The 24,383-nt window shown below is 40.2% G+C and overlaps 1 protein-coding gene across 1 annotated transcript in view; it reads left to right on the forward strand.

Moving 5' to 3' along the window:
• Window positions 1–24,383, forward strand: part of LOC126203914 (carboxypeptidase D-like) — a 266,351-nt gene that overhangs the window by 236,911 nt on the left and 5,057 nt on the right. Inside the window, exons 24-25 of the mRNA XM_049938305.1 lie at window positions 3,610–3,763; window positions 12,066–12,359. Coding sequence (XP_049794262.1) covers window positions 3,610–3,763; window positions 12,066–12,359 — 448 coding nt within the window. The remainder of the gene's footprint in view (window positions 1–3,609; window positions 3,764–12,065; window positions 12,360–24,383) is intronic.

Raw genomic sequence — 24,383 nt, forward strand, 5'->3', positions numbered from 1 at the left:
GTACAGTTTTTGGCGTGACAAGACACAAAAAACATTTACTTTTGGGGAATCATGCTCAAATTTAGTGCACTCATGTGGATGCTTTGTACCCCAGATTCGACAGTTACACCTGTTCACTTTCCCATTAGTGTGAAAAGTGGCTTCGTCGCTAAAAATTAAGCGATCAACAATGCCATCCCCATCCTCATTCATTTGTTGCAACTGCGAACAAAACTCAAAATGCTTCTCTTTGTTGTCGTCATTGAGCTTCTGCACTAGCTCCAATTTGAATGGTTTCATAGACAGCTTCTGTCGCAGGACTTTCCACACTGTCATTGGAGCCATTTCGAGTTCACCAGATGGACAACGCACTGATTTCTTTGACCTCCTTATGAATGTCTCTCGTACGTGCTCCACATTCACTTCACTCACACTGGGATGTCCGCTTCTCTATGCCAGGCACAAGCAACCTGTTGTAATGAATTTTTTGTGCCAGTGGTGAATGGCCTTCCTTGCTGGTGGCTTCTTACCGTACTTGGTTCTAAACATCTGTTGAACAGCTGTAGCACACTTGTTTTTGTCGAACTTCAACACACAGAAATCTCACTCTGCACCTGAAGTCACCGTGTTTGCAAGTAGCACTAACTATCAGCAAATTACCAAACTTTCAGGGTTTCTCTTCAAAATGACACATGTATGATATCTGTACAATGTTTGGTTCGTGTGCAATAAATAATTGAAAGTGTTCCCCAACTTTATGTACACCCTGTATTGTTTGAACGGCTCCATTTTCAAATGAAATGCGATTCCTTTAAACTTTAGATTATGATGAGATTGATTAGTACACCTGTAAACAACACAAGCTGCATTTTTGATGAAACAACTACGTTTTCACACAATCAAATCACCCAACATGGTCGAAACTGGGCATGGGCACATTAGAGTGACTTCACGGAGAAGTATCACCATGGTGAACCATGGAGGGATGAATGTGGTGAGCGTAATTTTTTGAGCTATGTAAGTTTGTGACATAATGACAACACCTTTCTTTTTTCACCTCTGTGATGTTTTACTGCCAGTGACAAGAGAATGTTTCCTATGAATCGTGAATCACGTATGCTCTTTGCCATAAGAATAGTACAAATGTAAACATAATACCATATATTCTTCTGTATTAGCTGTTATCTCATTTAACATCTGTGCACCTAACAAACTCAAGTGAGACAACAGCAAATGCAGAAGAACACATCATGTAATGTTTAATTTGTATTCTTATGCTGAATAGTGATACAGTAAGGAATGAAGCACAATGATTGATTTCTAGCATTGATTTTTAACTCTTCTATGACAATAAAGTTATGTGTTTTTAAATGTTTGAAAGAGAAAATTGACCTACAGAATAACTTTGTTTAAAGGTACCTTCACACTGAAAACAACTCCATCAAACTTGGTTGACAACTGTTTTCAACTTGAAGTTCAACTTAGTATTGAACTGTTGTCAACAGTTGTTTGGAGTCACGAGTCTGAACAACTAGTTGAGAGAAGTTTTGTCTTGAGGTTGTAGTTTATGGTCAGTGAACAAAAACATGGCAGAGTTGTGTGACTTGCGCATGCGCTGTGCCATCTGCTGCATTTCTTTCTTCATCTGCTGTGTTTCTTTCGACAATGGCAACTCACGAATCGTCAACAGATCCAACAAGTCAGCGTTTTGTTAGCAACTGAAATGAGGAAACCTCTATAGGATCCTTCTGATTCTGCATATACAGACAGATATAAAAGGAAATATTTGTTGAAAGAAGTTTTGGATAAAATTGGTGTACTGCTTGTGGAGTGTGAAAGGAAATGGACCAATATGAAAAACACAGTACAATTGTGAGTGTTGTAAAATGTCCAAATTAAAAGTAGGTCTGGCATAGCTGAGATCTACGTTCCAAAATTGATATTTTGCGAGCATATGAATTATACGGAAGGCGTGAACAAGCTAGGGAGAAAAATATTTACAATCGTAAGTAAAATGTAATTCACTAGTGTAACTGAAGCTGTTGGAAACTTTGTAATTACAACTGTATTTTCACCTGATATGTATTTATTTCTCTTGTCATATCATTTTGTCAACATCTGATGCAAAGTAGTTTGTAAATTAATGGCTTACATTGTTAATAACTAAAGCTATAAGAGTTTTGTTTGGCATTTGTCTTTTCACTTGGTATTTATTTATTCATATTTCTCTTGCCATTTCTCTTTACCAACATCCCAAACAAAGTAGATTGCAAATTCATCCCTTTTCTTTGCGGTTCTTCCTGCGTTGCCTCCCTTTCTCTGGAGACTTTTATTTTGCTGAGACGTCCTCTGACTGTCATCCAAAACACTGCCTGTTTCTCGATCTTCCACATCAAAACTTCCACTTTGTGAGTAAACTGTGGCACTTCCTTTATTTCTTCTAAGAAAACTGTGCAAAGACACAGTTGCAGAAGTCATTAATGTTACTTTTTTCAGGACTTAAGTGCATAGTTGTTCTAAGACACCGAAAAATTGCTTACAATATTCCAAAAAAATTCCCCACAGTTTTTGTAGCACAAGATATTCAGTAATGGAACATTCTGTCCTGGTTGGCTTTCTGATGCCATCCTGCATGGGTTCATCATGTACTCTGAAAGAGCAAACTCTTCACAATCAGAAATCATTTCCATTTCCTGCAACAAAAAATAAAAATGCCGAACATGTGTTTACAAGAATTTGAAACCGTTTTCAATAGTTGTCAGCTGTTATAAATTTGCCAAACTCACAACAGTTGCAAGTTTGCCAAACTTACAACAGCTGTATGTTTTTGTTTGTTGGAGTTGGTTTTCAGCGTGAAGGTATCTTAAGCTTGACTGCTAAGCTTATGACTTGAACTCAACTACTGTAGCTATCTAATACGTATATCATGTGAGAATGAACCAACTTAAAAAGAAAAAAAAAGAAAAAAAATTGTTTGTCACAATTTATAATTACAAATAACTCCTCCTCTTCCTCTTCCTGTAGGATTTCAACCAAAATACAGTTCTGTGGCTTGGGCTCCAACTAACTCCCTGGAGCCAGAGCTAAACACTGAAATGCTCAACACTTGAAGACCTGTATTCTAATTCAGAAGCCTACTTCTCACCATTACACTGTCATTCCTGATGGCATGTTGACAAGAGCTTATCCCTCAGTATCATAGCAGCACAGAACATTTTACTGTTATTCCGCATGGTGTGTGGACTGCACACAAACACCGCCCCCTTGCCACCCTCCCTGTGTGTGTGTGTGTGTGTGTGTGGGCGCGCGCGCGCGCGCGCTTTGGCACACTGTTCCAGTTCTTTACTGGTTATTTGGATCACTCACAAAATTTTGGCCAACCAAGCACTGTTGTTGCTGCAGGTAACCACTTCACTTGGTTGGGCTATACAATGACTTCAGTATTTTTTTTTTATGCAGTGCAATTTTCAAGGAGTTAGAGGGGAAAAAATGTAATACAAATTGTTGCATTTAGTATAAATTGCCATACATTTGTGCTAGAAAAAGTATCTGTTGACATATTGTAAGTAACAATGCTGCTTGTAATGCATATTACTTTGAATAATGCAGAATTTGACATTAATGTTGCAGGAATATAGTTGGCGAAATGCTGGTGTGACACAGATGGATGTGTACATTGATTGTTATCGTAAACCACATGTATCACGGCTACCTGGTATCTGGGATGAAAATCGAGGAGGATTACTGGCCCTGCTGTCTGCTCCACTCATATCTGGACTGTCTGGTATATTTTATTTCTTTTAAAATGTGGAACATGTTCTTGCTGAGAAACTCTTATTACAGGTAGTTCAGCAAATGTTTAGAGAATCTTGTGATAGGTAAACAGGCCACTTATATTGAAGGTATGAGCTCATTGCAGTGATAGTAGTGTTAATTTTTCCCCAGTTAAAACCCAGTCCGACGACCTGTTCCTCAAATGCTGCTTATTATATGAAAACCACAGCCCTCCAATGTCCTAACCATAAAAATTCCAATTTTTGTATCCATCCCCTCCTTTCATAATGACTTCCACCTTTTCACATGCCACTAAACCTGGTTGTACAGGAACACATCTCCATGACATAGGCATCCCAAAACACCTCTGCTCTCTCTGTAAGATAATATTGCTATGCATTCTTAATCACATACACCATATCTGCAAAACTGAAACCATTGCCCTGTGACACCTGAAAGAGCTTTGCAGACACCACCTCCACAAACCAAAAGTTGTCCATCCTGTTGACATCCTATCCCACCTTGGAGCACCACTATCCAGCAACACCCATCAGACTCACAGTGACACCCTCAACTTCTGATGACCACACTTAGCTGAACTTTTCAATTTGCCGCAACCTCCCAAACTTCCTCTAAACACTCTACAAAATCCAGAACCCAAACGAACCCAAAACACTGTTGTCAAACTTTTGGCCAAAAGCCTCAATACCACAGAAGCTCCAGTCATTTCCAAAGGCCTCACTGTCAGCCCCACACAAAAGTTTAATAATGTTGGACATGTCAAAGACCTAACTCCTTCTCCCGATGCCTACAGTTAAACACTTCTTTGCCACAAATCCCTACAACCAGAGCCAACCTAATCTCAACACTGAATCTTGCCTCTCCCTGTCTGTGTCACCATCCAACCATGACCCTCCGCCCCCACCTATATAACCATTTCCTGGTCACCTTCCAGGAATTCCTTACCTCTAACTTGACCTCACCATTCTTCCCCAGGATGCTTCCTAAGAACACTAATGTTTCAGCAGCAGAAAAGACACTAAAACACAATCTCAAAACAGATCCTGATAGAATCATTCTCTCTGCAGACAAGGGCTCCTCCACTGTTGTGATGAATCAGAAGGCTTCTGCCAACTGCCTTACTCCTCCACATACAAACTCTGCCACAGTTATTCCATCCCAGAAGTCCAACATAACATCCAAAACCTATTAAAATCCTTAGGCCCATCCCAGAAACTTCCCCCAAGTCCATATTCCTCTTCACACCAACAACAACCTGTAAATCTACCCTCTACATCCTCTCTAAAATCTATAAACCCAACAATCCGGGATGACCCATTGTAGCTGGTTATTGTGCTCCTACTGAGAGATTTCCACTTTTGTTGACCGTCTCCAACTCATTGCCTGAAACCTAGCCTCTCACATTAAAGTTACTAACCACTTCCATCACTGACTATCCACCTTGCTCACCCCTTTACCTCCTGGATCCCTCACTGTTGATACCATCTTCCTATACATCAACATTTCCCATGCCCATGGCCTTCCTGTTATCAAACACTCTCTTCCAGTGTCCTTCAGACTCCACATCCACTACATCATTCCTCATGCACCTTCCCAGCTATATCCAGACACACAAATATTTCACCTCTGAGGAGAAGGTATGTAATCAAGTCCATTGCACAGCCACAGGGGCCTATGTGGCACCTCCTATGCCAACCTTTTCATGGTCCATCTAGAGGCAACTGTCCTTGCCTCTCAAATTTCCAAATACCTTGTCTGTTCAAGTTCGTTGATGATATGTTAATGATCTGGGCTCAGGGCTATGACACCCTATCCTCATTCCTTCACAACCTCTACAGCTTCTGTCCCATCCACTTCAACTGGTCCTTCTCAACCCAACATGCCACCTTCCACAACATTCACATCCACCTGTTGGATGGTTACATCCACACTTCTTTCATATCAAATGCACTAACCACCAGCACCTACATTTTGACAGCTGTCATCCTTCCATGCTAAAAAATCCCTTCCATACACTGTGGTCACCTGGGGATGACTTATCTACAGCAAGAACTCCATTGCACAGTATGTCAGAGGTCTCATGAAGGCCTTCACAGAAAGGCACTATCCCTCAGACATAGCTTGCAAACAGATTTTCTGTGCCATATCCCCACATACCCCTAATCCCCCATCCCCTCCTACCACAAAGAATCAGCTGCAAACAAGCACCCACCTCATCACCCAGTATTGTCATGGACTGGAGCAGCTGAATCATATTATTTGCCAGGGCTTTGATTATCTTTCATCATGTTCTGATATGAGGGACATCCTACCTAAATTACTTTCCACCCCTCCCAAAGTGGTGCTCCGTCGCCCACCTAACCTATGTAATATCCTAGTCCATCCTGATGCCACTCCTACCCTCAACCGCTTGTCCTAGGGATCATATCCCTGTGGTAGAGCCAGGTGCAAACATGCCCAGTCCACCCTCCCAGCACTTCCTACTCCAGTCCCTAACCCATCAAAGGCTGGGCTACCTGTGAAAGCAGCCATGTCATACACCAACTCTGCTGCAATCAATGCGCAGCTTTCTATTACTCTATGACAACAAACCAGCTGCCTACCAGAAAGACTGCCCACCATCAAACTGTGCCCAAGAACAAAGTGATGAGCCATTGGCACAACATGCAGCTCAGCTCAAAATGCTCAGTTTCAGTGGCTGCCTGACAATCTGGGTGATCTGGATCCTTCCCTCCTCTACCAGTTCCTCTGAACCACACAGATGGGAATTATCCTTGCAACACATCTGTTGCTCCGCTGCAACCCTCTCTGTTAACCAACTATTTCCACACCCTCCACCGAACAGTTTTCCCTTTCTCTGTTTTCTCACCCCTTCCCAATTCATGTGCCGATGTCACCTTCATTGTGCGCCGCTCCCCACTGGCTCCGACACCCATGTCCACATGGCTAGCCTGTGAACCTGACACCTGTCCCACCTGCATTCCTAGCCAGTATGCCAGCTGCCTTCCTCCAAATCATTAGCTACCCACCCCAACTCCTCTTGCTATCTCCTGCCTGTCTTCCCCTCTATCAACTCCACCCCACGTTAGTCCACCTCCTGAACTGCAATCCTGACACTGTGTGTCCAGATGGTGCTATGTGGGAGCAATATGTGTACTCTAGCTTGAAATAATTTATTCCAAAAGCTAGCAAGTTTTCTGTCTTTTTTCTTTGTTTTCTCAAGGACTCAAAACTTCTGCTTTTTAATGAGTGGCCTCCATTACTCCTAAAATATTTGCATTCTATCAGAACTTTCCTACTATGATTATGTTTTAACTTCACTCTTTATGTTATACACGCTTCTAATATTGCAACTAAGGCACTTTTGGTAGCTTTCAGATCATACTCACTCACGTCATTGACTTCTGTGTGATGTAACAATCCCATGCCATTCTCAGTGTCTGTCTTTTGTTTTCTCTCTGTCACACTGCTCCCTTCCACCCAATGATACCCATCAGTCTGCATTCTGAGGTCACCTACTTCTTGATAATGCAGTGGTCTGGATAATTCCATCTTCCTGTCATACATCTGACCGATTATTCTACCATTCTGAAAACATAGCCTGCCCATCCAAATGTCTTGCTTTCGCATTGATCACTTCCAAGGGCTCATCCAGCTAGCGTAAGCAGTTCTTCATTGGATCTCCAAACTTGTCTGTGTGTAGCTTGCTCTGTCTTTTTTTTTCTGTATATCGTATGTGAAGGCAGAGAGCTGGTGATCATCTCTTTTTGCTTATGCTCCAAGTTTCAGCTGCATACAGCAGTACTAGCATGATAATTGTGTTTAGAGCTTCAGCTTGGTTCTTCTGGTCATCAGTTTGGAGCATAGAAGTTTTTGAAGGGAAAATACACTTTGTCCATATTCCATAGTCTAATTTTATTACTGACTTGTTCCCTATTGCAGTAAGGTATTTCAAGTTGGGATTGTTCTTCAGAGTGTAGTTTTTTAATGTAAAGATCATCATGTTCTTTAGTCATGTTGTCCCTTTGTATGATCGTGTATTCTGTCTTTTCCTCATTAAATTTTAAATCTATTTTCATAGTGATTTCATTTAGTTTCTTGAACAGTGTTGTAATTTCACCACTTATTTCCTATTAAAATTGTTATCGGCAAAGTCCAATATATTTGATTTTGTGATGTTCCCATTTGTTACTTGTTTGGTTTTCTTACTACTTTTTTTATGACAAGATTGAGGGTAAGTGGGAATACCACGTCACCTTGCTTCAGTGCAGAAGCATCTGAGTAGTTGCTTTTATTGTTGGCAATAATGCTTGACTGCACTAAATTTGATGCCACATTGTCTGGTTTTCTGTATATCTTTTCACTCCTCTAGTCTATGTAGCACCTTTTATACTATCCAGCTCTTTTTATATCCAGGACACGGCTGTTTGGCTTCCTCAATACATATGTAGAAATGAGACATCTTCTCCTTCCATATCTGTGGCATTTCTTTTTCAGGTAACTTGGTAACCTCTTTAGACAGTTGAAGGAAGTTGAGGAGGGATTGCTCATACAATGGGTTCTGTCCAGCTCAAATTTAAGCTTCTCCTTATTAGCAGCCATATCACAACATACAGAGATTGATGATTGGAAAGTTGGGAGTGAGAAGCTGGGAGTGGAAGTTGCCAGACCGAGAAAAAACATCATTCCCCAAGAGAAACCAAAAATTTATTTACTCGCGGCCAGTACAGCATTAATCAGATAAACATCTAGCAAAATTAATAAAATTACAATTTTGAACTTTAGGAAAAACGTAAGTTGAAGTTAATCAGTTGATAAATTCCTCTCAGGTTATCAGCCACCACTCGGTCGAGAACCCAAGAAGAATTCATCCGTTGAATATGCTGAGAAAGACTGCAATAGCAGTTAATCAGTTTGTCCAACTCCAAAATACAGAACAGGCATTGCAGCAACTGATACAGCATGACAGTCCAAGCAAAACTGGCCAGTATGAGTGTCAAAACACAGAGTTAGATGTTCAGAAATATGGTCACCAATTTTAATTTCCCTATTGATGGTAGCTGATGCATGGGAAAAAGTTGGCAGCAGCAAGTTTCTCAGTTGTCCAGCCTCTGCCTGCCCCTAACCAGAGCTCTCGAAGTCCCACAGATTTTTGGAAGCACGTCTGCTTCCACTTAGGAGTTTGCACAACCCTGGCACTTGACACTTGGCAGGCACTGCTTTTCCCATCTGCTCCAGTGTGAACATCAAAACAGAATCAGTTCCAGCCTGCACAGTGAGCCCTGTAAAAGCCTCACAAGCAGACAAGCTGTGCCATATCCTGGGATGCAGCAGAATCCGTTGCTGGTAACTACCACAGACAGTAGTGGAAAACCACTACTGATACGAGCCAACACCACTCAATAGTGTTACAGCCAAATAAGAAAGTTTATATGTTGGAGTAGTTTTCAAGCCCAATAATCATCCTACAGGTGTCATTGAGGGCTATATCTACATTAGTGTGAAGTGACCTGTACCATATTGATGAACCATATTTAATGGCAAAAAAAAGATAATGATGATTAACATTATCCAAGAGTATGAGGCTGTGTGTATCACCATCAGTCACAAATCTGATTGCTTTGTTTGGAGAGTTTTAATTTCTTACTCTTATGGTTTTTGATGAAAGGGCAGATGTGTGACATTGAAGAGTTTGGTCTTGGTTCTTATTCTAAAAACATTACAGATTTACAAGGCCAGTGGTCAAGTATGTAGTGTCAGTCAGTGCCATTGATTGTTGATCTTCTTAGAATAATATTCTATTTGATGCACTAAACATTAAGTTCTGTGTCATGATAGAAGATGTCTGATAACCATGAGCCATTGACACTTTGGACCTATTCTTTACAGCCTCAACAAATCAATTATATGAATCAACCTTTAAAGTCAGCTGGTACCTGGATGTGATTGTACTTATTTCAGTTTCCACCATCAGAACTGCATAATTTTCCATTTCACTGAAAACAGTTTGTATGATTTGCATATGTGGTTGAAAAATGATGGCAATTCCATATTTGCATTGGGTCAGTAGCAAATTGCTGTACATTTATTTTCGCTGCAAACATATTATAGCTTCTGTAAGACTCTTGTATGTGCAGTACCAGCAGAGATATTGCATTGTTTCCCTTTTGGTGTTGACATCAAAATTGAAAGAAGAAATATTAAAATAATTTTATATCTCCTTTGAGCACAACCATTGCCTCAGGTGATTTTGGAAACCAACAGGAAACTTAATCAGAATGAGCTAACGAGAATTTATACCTGCTCCTCCTGACTGCCTTGCAAGCCAGATCCATAAATACGAACAAACTATAACCTTTCTGGAGCTATTACACTCCTGGAAATGGAAAAAAGAACACATTGACACCGGTGTGTCAGACCCACCATACTTGCTCCGGACACTGCGAGAGGGCTGTACAAGCAATGATCACACGCACGGCACAGCGGACACACCAGGAACCGCGGTGTTGGCCGTCGAATGGCGCTAGCTGCGCAGCATTTGTGCACCGCCGCCGTCAGTGTCAGCCAGTTTGCCGTGGCATACGGAGCTCCATCGCAGTCTTTAACACTGGTAGCATGCCGCGACAGCATGGACGTGAACCGTATGTGCAGTTGACGGACTTTGAGCGAGGGCGTATAGTGGGCATGCGGGAGGCCGGGTGGACGTACCGCCGAATTGCTCAACACGTGGGGCGTGAGGTCTCCACAGTACATCGATGTTGTCGCCAGTGGTCGGCGGAAGGTGCATGTGCCCGTCGACCTGCGACCGGACCGCAGCGACGCACGGATGCACGCCAAGACCGTAGGATCCAACACAGTGCCGTAGGGGACCGCACCGCCACTTCCCAGCAAATTAGGGACACTGTTGCTCCTGGGGTATCGGCGAGGACCATTCGCAACCGTCTCCATGAAGCTGGGCTAAGGTCCCGCACACCGTTAGGCCGTCTTCCACTCACGCCCCAACATCGTGCAGCCCGCCTCCAGTGGTGTCGCAACAGGCGTGAATGGAGGGACGAATGGAGACGTGTCGTCTTCAGCGATGAGAGTCGCTTCTGCCTTGGTGCCAATGATGGTCGTATGCGTGTTTGGCGCCGTGCAGGTGAGCGCCACAATCAGGACTGCATACGACCGAGGCACACAGGGCCAACACCCGGCATCATGGTGTGGGGAGCGATCTCCTACACTGGCCGTACACCACTGGTGATCGTCGAGGGGACACTGAATAGTGCACGGTACATCCAAACCGTCATCGAACCCATCGTTCTACCATTCCTAGACCGGCAAGGGAACTTGCTGTTCCAACAGGACAATGCACATCCGCATGTATCCCGTGCCACCCAACGTGCTCTAGAAGGTGTAAGTCAACTACCCTGGCCAGCAAGATCTCTGGATCTGTCCCCCATTGAGCATGTTTGGGACTGGATGAAGCGTCGTCTCACGCGGTCTGCACGTCCAGCACGAACGCTGGTCCAACTGAGGCGCCAGGTGGAAATGGCATGGCAAGCCGTTCCACAGGACTACATCCAGCATCTCTACGATCGTCTCCATGGGAGAATAGCAGCCTGCATTGCTGCGAAAGGTGGATATACACTGTACTAGTGCCGACATTGTGCATGCTCTGTTGCCTGTGTCTATGTGCCTGTGGTTCTGTCAGTGTGATCATGTGATGTATCTGACCCCAGGAATGTGTCAATAAAGTTTCCCCTTCCTGGGACAATGAATTCACGGTGTGCTTATTTCAATTTAATGATAATTCTTTTTCTGCTTATGGTGTGGATAAATATTACAAAGTAAAATCATCACACTCTTTTATAGGCCCAATTATCAGAGATATTTTAGTAAATTGATTTAACATAAGTGAATAATTGTAATGTTCTTTGCTTAGGACCAACATAACCTCACATGCTTTTACAAGGTTGTCTCATTGCAGAACAGTATGAGCAGGCTTCAGCATTTTTAAGCAATTTCTGAGTACAATATGAAGCAAGCCCTAAGACAGGACAGAATGTATTTCATTGTCAGTAAAGAACAAAGAGTAATGCTTTCATTCATACTTTTTGAATGCCTTTCTTGTAATTATTAATATTATTAGTAAGGATAAAAGTAGCCTTCTTCTTTTTCATTCCTGTGTTAGATTGGTGTAGTTAGCATTTGAAGAATGGTTCTACATTCCATATACTAATGATGTATCTAATAACAAGGTCAGGAATAATTATTAATTAACCAAACTTGTAACAGTACTGCTTTTTCAGGTTATGTGACAGACAATGCTAATTCACCAGTGGCTCATGCTGAGATTAGAGTGGCAGGAAATCAGTTTGTTGCAAGAACAACTGAATTTGGTCATTTCTGGAGACCGCTCCCATTCAGAAACACTGAACCTGAGTTGGAAGTAGCAGCTTCTGCTCCTGGTTATCTGTCAGCAGCTCGCCTTCTTCAGCTTCCAGAGTCAGGGGAGATGCACACACCATCAGCTTTGATGTTCCATATAGAAAGGGATGCCCGTGTACTTGGCATGCCACGGCTTGCCTTTGTTGTTGTGGCTGGTAAGTGTTTTATGAATATCCTTTTATTGAAGATTATTGAAAATACTACATAAGCAATGAACAGATGATACTGCACAGATTTTAAAACAAAAGCTGCCAACAACCCATTGACTGGTTTGAACACCACAGTGCTTTACTAGGCATAGTCCCCTACTGGTGATGCAATTTAATGTGGAGTCTGAACTATGATGCAACTCAGCATTTTTTAGAGATAAACATGGGACAAATGGCAAATAAAAATCCTAGGACTGTTCAGGGATTGAACCAGACACCTTTGGATTTGTTGTCTGGCAATTTAAAAATGAGCCTTTATTCTGTACAGCAACATTCCAAAAATTTACTTCTTGATTTCACAAATGGGGAAATAAATGTTGTTAGTGCAACGGGAGAAAGTGAGTGGCAGTTTAGAAATTAAAATTGTTAAAGAGGGGGATGCCAATATGGTGTTCATTCATAGTAAGGCGTGCTGTCTGGTGTTGATGACATGTTCCTGTAGTTTTTTACATCATTAATGAGACTTAAATACACCAAAGGTTTCAAATGTCCCAACAACTAAACATACAAGAGATTAAGATGCAGAAAATGAGCCAGCTGATGTACTGGACCCCACAACCAATCCAGTGCTCTTTAAATGTCTGTGTAAGGTTTTCTGTGTCTTTTGAGAGAAATTTGTCTGACTCTCCATCATGTGTGAACCACATCTCCAGCTGTTGCTGGACTGGTACCTCCTCCAGCAGGACAGGCAAATCGTTTGATAGGAACCAAAGATACCATGCACCAGTTCGGTAGTGTGGTAAAGTTCTGTTAGTCTGTTGCCAATAATTTCCGCCCATACATTAACTGAAAATAGGTGCTGATACCTTGCTTCTTCAACTGTATGTAGATTTGCATTAGCCTACAAGTTGGTTATGAAAATTGACAATTCTGTCTCAAGTGAAACCATCCTTATTTGTGAACAGTATCTTTGTTGTGAACAGTGGATCTTCACCACATGTTATTAACAGCCATTGGTGGAACTGCATTCTGGCAGGCTCGTCTTCTTGGCCATAGGGCTTGGACATGCTGTACATGATACAGCTATAGGATTGATCAGGCTGAAGGATGACTAACCCCGATAAATGGTGAAATTCTACACACAAGAGTTCCATAATCTTCTTCCACTCATTGCAATACGTGCTTCTCCACAAGAGTATGAATAGTGTGATATCTGTCACAATCTGCTGTTGGTAGAGGTATGGGTGTGGAGTCTGTTAATCGCCAGAAAGAACAGGTAAATAATTGTGCAGATGATAGCCTGTGTTCTTGATATTTTTCAACATTTGGAACATGGACTGAACACTTGCTTCCATTTGCTAGACTATAACAGAAGACCGTGCCTGCCATTTTCCATGTGGAATAAAGGGCTGCTATTACACTTGTAAGTACAGAGATAAAACTGCAATGTAAAAATACTTCCCAAACTCATCAAAACACAAATTGCTTCTATTAGAACTAATGTATGCACTGTACTTACCAAGAACTGTGAACACAGTTTACAGGAATAACACTAACAGATGTTTACTGCTACCTGTATCCATGGACACAACAGAGGAATGTGTTGCTATTTTGTTTACTGTATTCTGTAGGTCATTCATTGTAGCAAAGAGCTTGCAGGAAGAGGTGTTTCACAGTGGCAAAGATGAACAAGAGCTCATAATGTAAGATATGTATTTTATAACCCATAAGGATCAACGTGGTGCAGTGATTAGCACACAGCACTCACATTTGGGAGGACATTGGTTCAAATCCACATCCAGCCCATCAGATTTAAGTTTTTCACAATTTCCCTAAGTCACTCTTGGCAAATGACAGGATGGCTCCTTTGAAAGGGTACAGCCAATTTCCGGACCTTGAAACAATCTGAGCTTGTGGCTCGTCTCTAATGGCCTCAATGTCAGCGGGATGTTAAACCTTCCATCTGCTGCCTTTATAGCATTATGTTATGCCAATGTACATTTTGAAGTCACAGTTTTGTGTCATCAGGATTTTCCATTGTTACTTAACAGAAAGCCCTAATGATGATGCTGTCACTTCCAAAAGTATGTTGGCATAATAAAATGCTATAAGACTGTAGACTGCATTTATTATTGGATCAGTCTATGAGAAAAGAACCAGTGATCTGGTTCTGGAGATTATATATTTCGATAATTTTTTTGTACATTGACCATCAATGTTGTCTCCATGAAAAACCCAAATTAAATTTTTTTGAATCATTCACTTTTGAGTAATTAATTTTTAAAGTTTCCAAAATTGTATGAGTTTTGTAATGAAACTTCCTGGCAGATTAAAACTGTGTGCCGGACCGAGACTTGAACTCGGGACCTTTGCCTTTCGCGGGCAAGTGCTCTGTCAACTGAGCTACCCAAGCACGACTCACGCCCCATTCACACAGCACTACTTCTGCCAGTACCTCGTCTCCTACCTTACAAACACAGTTTTAATCTGCAAGGAAGTTTCATATCAGCGCACACTCTGCTGCAGAGTGAAAATCTCATTCAAGTTTTGTAATGTTTTGAAACCTTAAAATGGCCACATTTTAAAAACTGATGTACAGGCCTAAAATTTGTATCATTTTGGCCATTTTTATAGGCTTCAATAATATGTACTACTTTTGACTGTTCATGAAAATGCTGAATTTTCCAAGCAATTTTTCGCAATTTTAAAAATAGGAATTTTTGTTTTGTTTTGAAAAAAAATGTGCATTAGTCATACTATTTTTTAATGTGTGTATCAAATTTTATGATGGTATACCATTGGGAATGTACTAAAACAGATTTTATTGTACTGTTAAATGCAGTATTTAGCGCGTAGTCAGTATGACTATAGAGTTAGTAGTAAGTTTTAATGGAAACCTTAAATGGCAAAAACCAATTCAGACTATCACATCATTTTTGTCTTTTATTTGGTGACAATCTATTACATGATCAGAATTGCACATTTAAATTTAAAATCAGTTTTCGCTTTCCAGTAACTGTGGAAATATTTTTATGTCAACTAACACATGCTCAATAGGCTAAACACTACAAAATTTTACTGAATTATGCCTTTTTTACAGATGCATTAATATTAATAACGAAACATTGGTGTAGTTATTATTTAACAGTGTGTTACTTGTGAGTACCTTGCAATGAGAAACATTCTACTCGTCTTCAACAAGAAAAACACCATGCTGTTGCAAATACAACTTCTTATATATCTCAGGCTTATTTTGAATGACACAATCTAGTCTTCTCAATCAGTACTGATAGAATATTGATGTAGCAACACATTCTTTTCCAATATAATCTGTGAAGTTTTTTGTATCTCTTTATTAGATATTCTGTATGCCCTTCAGTGGCAGTTAAGGCATGTTTTGGACTAAGATGAGCTCTGAACTAAGAGTAACTTTATCTAGTCTTCTGTTCTTGTTGTTGTGGTCTTCAGTGCAGAAATTGGTTTGATGCAGCTCTCCATGCTACTCTACCCTGTTTAAGTTTCTTCATCTCCCAGTACCTACTGCAAACTACACCCTTCTGAATCTGTTTAGTGTATTCATCTCTTGGTCTCCCTCTACGATTTTTACCCTCCACGCTGCCCTCCAATACTAAATTGGTGATCCCTTGTTGCCTCAGAATATGCCCTACCAACCGATCCCTTCTTCTAATCAAGTTGTGCCACGAATTTCTCTTCTCTCCAGTTCTATTCAGTACCTCCTCATTAGTTATGTGATCTACCCATCTAATCTTCAGCATTCTTCTGTAGCACCACATTTCGAAAGCTTCTATTCTCTTCTTGTCTAAACTATTTATCGTCCACGTTTCACTTCCATAAATGGGTACACTCCATACAAATACTTTCAAAAACTGCTTCCTGGCACTTAAATCTATACTCTATGTTAACAAATTTCTCTTCTTCAGAAATGCTTTCCTTGCCATTGGCAGTCTACATTTAATATCCTCTCTACTTCAACCATCATCAGTTATTTTGCTTCCCAAATAGCAAAACTCATTTACTACTTTAAGCGTCTCATTTCCTAATCTGATTCCCGCCTCATCACCCAATTTAATTAGACTACATTCCATTGTCCTCGTTTTGCTTTTGTTGATGTTCATCTTATATCTTCGTTTCAAGACACTGTCCATTCCGTTCAGCTTCTCTTCCAGGTCCTTTGCTGTCTTTGACAGAATTACAATGTCATCGGCAAACCTCAAAGTTTTTATTTCTTCTCCATAGATTTTAATTCCTACTCCGAATTTTTCTTTTGTTTCCTTTACTGGTTGCTCAATATGCAGATTGAATAACATCGGGGATAGGCTACAACCCCGTCTCACTCCCTTCCCAACCTCTGCTTCCCTTTCATGCCCCTCGACTCTTTTAACTGCTATCTGGTTTCTGTACAAATTGTAAATAGCCTTCACTCCCTGTATTTTACCCCTGCCACCTTCGTAATTTGAAAGAGAGTATTCCAGTCAACATTGTCGAAAGCTTTTCTCTAAGTCTACACATACTAGAAATGTAGGTTTGACTTTCCTTAATCTATTTTCTAAAATAAGTCTTAATCTATTTTCTAAAATAAGTCTTAGGTTGCCTCACGTGTTCCAACATTTCTACAGAATCCAAACTGATCTTCCCAGAGATCGGCTTCTACCAGTTTTTCCATTAATCTGTAAAGAATTTGTGTTAGTATTTTACAGCTGTGGCTTATTAAACTGATAGTTTGGAAATTGTAACATTTGTCAACACCTGGTTTTAGGGATTGGAATTATTATATTCTTCTTGAAGTCTGAGGATATTTCACTTGTCTCATACATCTTGCTCACTAGATGGTAGAGTTTTGTTAGGCCTGGCTCTCCCAAGGCTGTCAGTAGTTCTAACGGAATGTTGTCTGCTCCCAGGGCCTTGCTTCGAATTAGGTCTTTCAGTGCTCTGTCAAACTCTTCACACAGTATCATATCTTCTATTTCATCTTCATCTATATTCTCTTCCATTTCTGTAATATTGTTCTCAAGAACATTGCCTTTGTATAGACCCTCTATATACTCCTTCCACCTTTCTGCTTTCCCTCCTTTGGTTAGAACTGGGTTTCCATCTGAGCTCTTGATATTCATGCAAGTGGTTCTCTTTTCTCCAAAGATCTTTTTAATTTTCCTGTAGGCAGTATCTATCTTACCCCTAGTGATATGCTCCTCTGCATCCTTACATTTGTCTTTTAGCCATCCCTGCTTAGCCATTTTGCACTTCCTGTCGATCTCATTTTTGAGACATTTGTATTCCTTTTTGCCTCCTTCATTTACTACATTTTTATATTTTCTCCTTTCATCAATTAAAGTTAATATCTCTTCTGTTACCCAAGGATTTCTGTTAGCCCTCATCTTTTTACCTACTTGATCCTCTGCTACCTTCACTATTTCGTCTCTCAAAGCTATCCATTCTTCTTCTACTGTATTTCCTGCCCCCATTCTTGTCACTCGTTCCTTAATGCTCTTCCTGAAGCTCTCTACAATCTCTCGTTCTTTCAGTTTATCCAGGTCCCATCTCCTTAAATTCTCACCTTTTTGCAGTTTCTTTAGTTTTAATCTACAGTTCATAACCAATAGATTGTGGTCAGAGTCCACATCTGCCCCTGGAGATGTCTTACAATTTAAAACCTGGTTCCTGAATCTCTGTCTTACCGTTACATAATCTATCTGAGACCTTCCAGTATCTCCAAGCTTCTTCCATGTATACAACGTTCTTTTATGATTCTTGAACCAAGTCTTAGCTATGATTAAGTTATGCTCTTTGCAAAATTCTACCAGGCGGCTTCCTCTTTCATTCCTTACTCCCATTCCATATTCCCCTACTACGTTTCCTTCTCTTCCTTTTCCTACTATCGAGTTCCAGTCACCCATGACTATTAAATTTTCGTCTCCCTTCAGTACCTGCATAATTTCTTTTATCTCATCATACATTTCATCAATCTCTTCGTCGTCTGCAGAGCTAGTTGGCATATAAACTTGTACTACTGTAGTAGGCGAGGGCTTCATATCAATCTTGGCCACAATAATGCATTCACTATGCTGTTTGTAGTAGCTTACCTGCATTCCTATTTTCCTATTCATTATTAAACCTACTCCTGCATTACCCCTATTTGATTTTGTATTTGTAACCCTGTATTCACCTGACCAGAAATCTTGTTCCTTCTGCCACCGAACTTCACTAATTCCCACTATATCTAACTTTAACCTATCCATTTCCCTTTTTAAATTTTTTGATCTAACTGCCCAATTAAGGGATGTGACATTCCACCATCCAATCTGTAGAATGCCAGTTTTCTTTCTCCTGATAACAACGTCCTCCTGAGTAGTCCCCGCCCGGAGATCCGAATGGGGGACTATTTTACCTCCGGAATACTTTACCCAAGAAGACACCATCATCATTTAACCATACAGTAAAGCTGCATGCCCTCGGGAAAAATTTTGGCTGTTGTTTTCTCTTGCTTTCAGCTGTTTGCAGGACCAGCACAGCAAGGCCGTTTTGGTTAGTGTTACAAGGCCAGATCAGTCAGTCATCCAGACTGTTGCCCTTGCAGCTACTGAAAAGGCAGCTGTCCCTCTTCAGAAACCACGCCTTTGTCTGGCCTCTCCCTCCATTGTGGTTGCATCTACTAGCACACAAGCTATCTGCAGTTCGTTGTCATAAGCACCCAACAAATCCTGTAATGTGTTCGAAAGGCATGCCGTCTGCACCTATACTCACTTTAACATTAGAACATCAAATGCTTAAAATTAGAAACAACTTTGGCATTAACTTTAGCATGCTGTGTGTCCCTGTGATTGCTATCACTTCATAAAATATTTTTGTCATACTCTAGACTGACCATTAGGGAACAACAAGATGTCAAAAGCAGATGGAGACATCTGAAGAACAGTATTCAAGAAGTAACTTTCAAAGTTATAGGATAAAGGATATGACCGACGAAATTTGGTTTAACTTTAAGTGCCAAAAACGTTGGTGGAGAGAAAAAATGTGATGACATCTTGGATTTAAGAAAGGAACAATATGGCACTAAAGGAAAGATACTACAAAATCTGTCAAAAAACACAGTGAACTCTAAGACAAGAGAATACTACAACAATATGTAAGAGAAGCAGAGAATGATTTCAAGCATCATAGGGCAAGGAAGATTTATCAAAATATTTAAAAAAAATCTTTTATCAAATTTACTAGAAGGGAACAATTTATAAAGGGTCAGCATGGGAAAATACTAACCCACAAGTGACATACAAAAAATTGGAAGACATACTTTTCATAGCTACTCAGCTGCAATGATCCACAGTCTTACTTCGAAATTGAAGAACTTGATATAGCTGATGTACAAGTCACTATCCCATCAGTAAATGAAATAAAGCACCTAAGAATAACAAGGCTTTGAGTCAAGACCAGATATGAACTAAGGTATTAAAGAATGGAGGACCATGACTTGAATTAGAAGACAGAAACCACACCAGTAGACTGGAAAACCACAGTTGTATGCCCCATGTTTAACAAGGATGATCTCTTTGTGTGCAGTAACTGCAGATGTATTGTTTTCTGGATGTCACTTATAAAATCCCAGTGAGGTGACTATTAAACAGACTGATCCCAGTAACTGAAGATCTAGTTGGTGACTAACAATGCAGTTTCTGCAGAAATAGATCCACATTACATCATTTATTCACTCTAACACAAATAACTGAGAAGAAATGTGAATTCACTGTAGATGTCCACATATTATTTCTACATTTCAAAAAGACCTACAATAGCATAAACTGCCAGTCTCTGCCAAATATAATGAAGAAATTTCAAATACCATCAAAGCTAACCAGATTAGTTAAAATGTGTATAGACAAAACTTTGTCATATTAAGACTTCTGTAATGGAAACTGAAAATTTTAAGGTGTTCACTGAATGGAGACAAGGTAATGTCCTATCAGCTATTTTATTTAACCTTGTCTTATTGTTAGAGAAGAATGATAAAAATTGTAGTAAAACTAATCCACAAGGGACCAAATGCTGAAGGTGAGCATTACCAGGCTTGGCTCTGCAGATAGTGTAGCATTAATCAGTAGTTCCAAAACAGAATTAACCAGAATGATGCAAAAATTTTGCAAAATCACTAAGAAAACAGGATTATGTGTTATTGAAGAAAAGATGGAATCTACATCTACATCCATACTCCACAAGCCACCTGACAATGTGTGGCGGAGGTTACCTTGAGTACCTCTATCGGTTCTCCCTTCTATTCCAGTCTCGTATTGTTCGTGGAAAGAAGGATTGTTGGTATGCCTCTGTGTGGGCTCTAATCTCTCTGATTTTATCCTCATGGTCTCTTCACGAGATATACGTAGGAGGGAGCAATATACTGCTTGACTCCTCGGTGAAAGTATGTTCTCGAAACTTCAACAAAAGCCCGTACCGAGTTACTGAGCATCTCTCCTGCAGAGTCTTCCACTGGAGTTTATCTATCATCTCCGTAACGCTTTCGTGATTACTAAATGATCCTGTAACAAAGCGCGCTGCTCTCCGTTGGATCTTCTCTCTCTCTTCTATCAACCCTATCTAGTACAGATCCCACACTGCTGAGCAGTATTCAAGCAGTGGGCGAACAAGTGTACTGTAACCTAGTTCCTTTGTTTTCGGATTGCATTTCCTTAGGATTCTTCCAATGAATCTCAGTCTGGCATCTGCTCTACCAACGATCAACTTTATATGATCATTCCATTTTAAATCACTCCTAATGCCTACTCCCAGATAATTTATGGAATTAACTGCTTCCAGTTGCTGACCTGCTATTTTGTAGCTAAATGATAAGGGATCTTTCTTTCTATGTATTTGCAGCACATTACACTTGTCTACATTGAGATTCAATTGTCATTCCCTGCACCATGCGTCAATTCGCTGCAGATCCTCCTGCAATTCAGTACAATTTTCCAGTGTTACAACCTCTCGATATACCACAGTATCATCCGCAAAAAGCCTCAGTGAACTTCCGATGTCATCCACAAGGTCATTTATGTATGGTGTGAATAGCAACGGTCCTACAACACTCCCCTGCGACACACCTGAAATCACTCTTACTTCGGAAGACTTCTCTCCATATCTGACTATAAGTAAGCAAGTCCAAAGTGATACAGCTTTCGCTGCAGACGGATTCACTTTCAAGACAGCTCACTGCTTCAAGTACTTTAACAATAATAGAATGGGCATAGTAATCGATGCCCACCAAACAACAGTGGAAAAAAAGGAGACTTTTTAGTTTAATCAAAACCTTAAAAAAATCACATAGTACTAATTTCAAAAAACACTTCTATCAATCTACTATTACAGTGGTAACATTATATGGTTGTGAAGCAATCATTAAAAAGAAAGGCGAAGAAAAACTGTTAGTATTCAAAAGAAAAATTTTAAGAAAAAATGTTGCACAAGTATCTAATGAATATAACATGGAGTGAATGATAAGAAAAAGGGCAGACTTAAAGAGAGATGTAAAAATACATAACATTGTCAAAGTGCTAAAGAAGAGAAGGTTGAAGTGGGCAGGCCGTATAGAAAGAATGACAGAAAATAAACAACCCAAAATAACATTTGGTAGGACTAGAGATGGACTGAGAGCAACAGGAAGATCCAGAATTAGGTGGTGAGGTAATATCAGGAAAGACACAGTTAGGATGAACATCAACCCCTAAAGGTAAAACAGTGCACTCAACAGAAAGAAATGAAGAGGGTTGTGGAGCAGGTGTGTGATGTCGATAAGGCCTTTGTTACATGGAAAGAAAGTGAAGTAAGCTCTTTTGTTCTCCAGCATGTTTATCATTTCTCACATAGAAAAAAGTGACCAATGGAATATTTAGTTTAATCCCACTCAAGCAATTGGTAAGGGGTTAATATTTAGTTACTTACAGGGGTTTTCTAGCTTTGCCTGCAAGCCCTTTTACTGTGTTGTTAACACTATCACAAACTCCATTTCCATGTGAAGTAGCACAAAAATACTGTTCTTCTTAAAGTCCTTCAAAATCTTTAAGACGATAACAAAAGTTAGGAAAGTTTATTTGATTCTTATCTTGTGTTGCTGAACCATCACTGAAGGATTTACAAGCAGTATAATTCAATACAGCAATGTTGAGTGCTACATTCATCAAACTGCAATGAAACTTACTGTATTCTGTGTAAAATGCCACTACTAGTGTTTCAAAAAGATTGTTATGTCAATGCAAGCCTCGTGAGACACATGTGCAACAACTGAACTAAAATATGTAAAATGAAATAAGATGTAATATTCCTTAGTTTATTTATGTTAATTATATAGCATGATGTACTGAATTGCTAACATGATAAATCAGTGTGTACTTAAGTAGCACAAAAAATTAATTTTAACTTTAGTTTTGAAAACCAGCATGTAAATCATGTACAGTTGTGGTAATGCTGGCAAAACAAATTGCAACAAAATAAAATTTGTTTCAGTATGTTCCAATAGGAATACAGTCATGAATTTTGGCACACACATTGACAAATAGTGTAGGACTGATGCAAATTCTTATCAACACTAAAAACATTCCATCTTTGAAATTTCAATAATTAGAAAAAAAAAAAAATTCTATGTTTAGAAAATTTAGCCAAAATGAGAGAAATTTCAGGTCTGCAAGTCAAATAGTTTATGAGATATGGTTGTTTTAAGCTTTCAGTGACAAATATCATCCAATTATTGAAATTTTAAAAATTAATAACTTAAAAATGAAATGTCCGCTCCATAAAGATGGCATGTTGAGTTACAGACAGGCATAACAAAGACCCTTACACACAGCTTTTGGCCAGAACCTTTTGCAGTAAAGTAAATGCACACATTCATTCACACAGACAATGACACCTCACACAGACATGACTGCCATCTCTGGCAACTGGAACCCAACTATAACGTAAAAATTTTCCCATTCCATCATGACGCACTGTTACAGCAACCAGTTGAGAAGTTTTTCAGAACAAAAACCATCTCAGTTGTGAAATTGTTTAATGTCAGTGACTCATTTCACCCTCTTGGGGCATCATCAGATTGTGTAAAAATAGCTGGATCCATGACCCATCAGTTACCAAACAACATATAATGTAAAACATACACCAAAGTAACTGGATATATGATGAATGCATTATATATCTGGTTACTTTTGTGTCTATTTTACATTATACATTGTTTTATGACTGATGGCTCACGTATCCAGCTACTTTTACACAACCAGATGATGCTCCAAAAGGATGAAACATGTCATTGACATTAAATAATTTTACAACCGAGATTGATTTTATTCTGAAGCAACTATCATGCAGCACAGAAGCAGCAATCTGGAGGAGGTGGGGAAGGGGAGGGATAGTAGGGTATAGGTGGCAGGAGAGGAGGACTGTCTCGCAGAGGACACAGGGACTAGACTGCCAACAGGTGCAGTGTGCAGAGGCTGTGGGGCAGAGAGGTGGGGAGGGAGGGGGGAAATGGGAAGCGAAAAAGGAGTGGAATGGGGAAGGGGAAAGAAGAGCAGGTGTGTTGGCAGAGGGTGGCACACAATGAGGGTGGGAGATGAGAGTAGGGAAGTGAAGATAGGACAGAGGGGGTGGAAACTGTTGGGTGGAGGGAGTGGGGACACCAGGTTACCTTAGGTTGTGGTTGGGATAATTTTGGGAGGGAAGAATGTGTTGTGAGAATAATTCCCATCTGTGCAATTCAGAAAAGCTGGTGAAGGAGGGGAGGATCCAGAGGGCTTGGGTAATGAGGCAGCCATTGAAATCAAGTATGTTACATTCAGCTGGATGTTATGCCACAGGGTGGCCTGCTTTGCTCTTGGCCACAGTTTGGCAATGACTTTTCAACCTGGGGGACACCTGGTTAGTGGTCGCACCAGCATAAAAAGATGTGCAATGATTGCAGCAGAGCTGGTATATCACATGACTGCTTTTCACAGGTGGTCCGGCCTCTGTTGAGGTAGGATAAGCCTGTGACAG

The sequence above is a fragment of the Schistocerca nitens genome, chromosome 9 (assembly GCF_023898315.1).
Source record: "Schistocerca nitens isolate TAMUIC-IGC-003100 chromosome 9, iqSchNite1.1, whole genome shotgun sequence".
NCBI classification, from domain to species: domain Eukaryota; kingdom Metazoa; phylum Arthropoda; class Insecta; order Orthoptera; family Acrididae; genus Schistocerca; species Schistocerca nitens.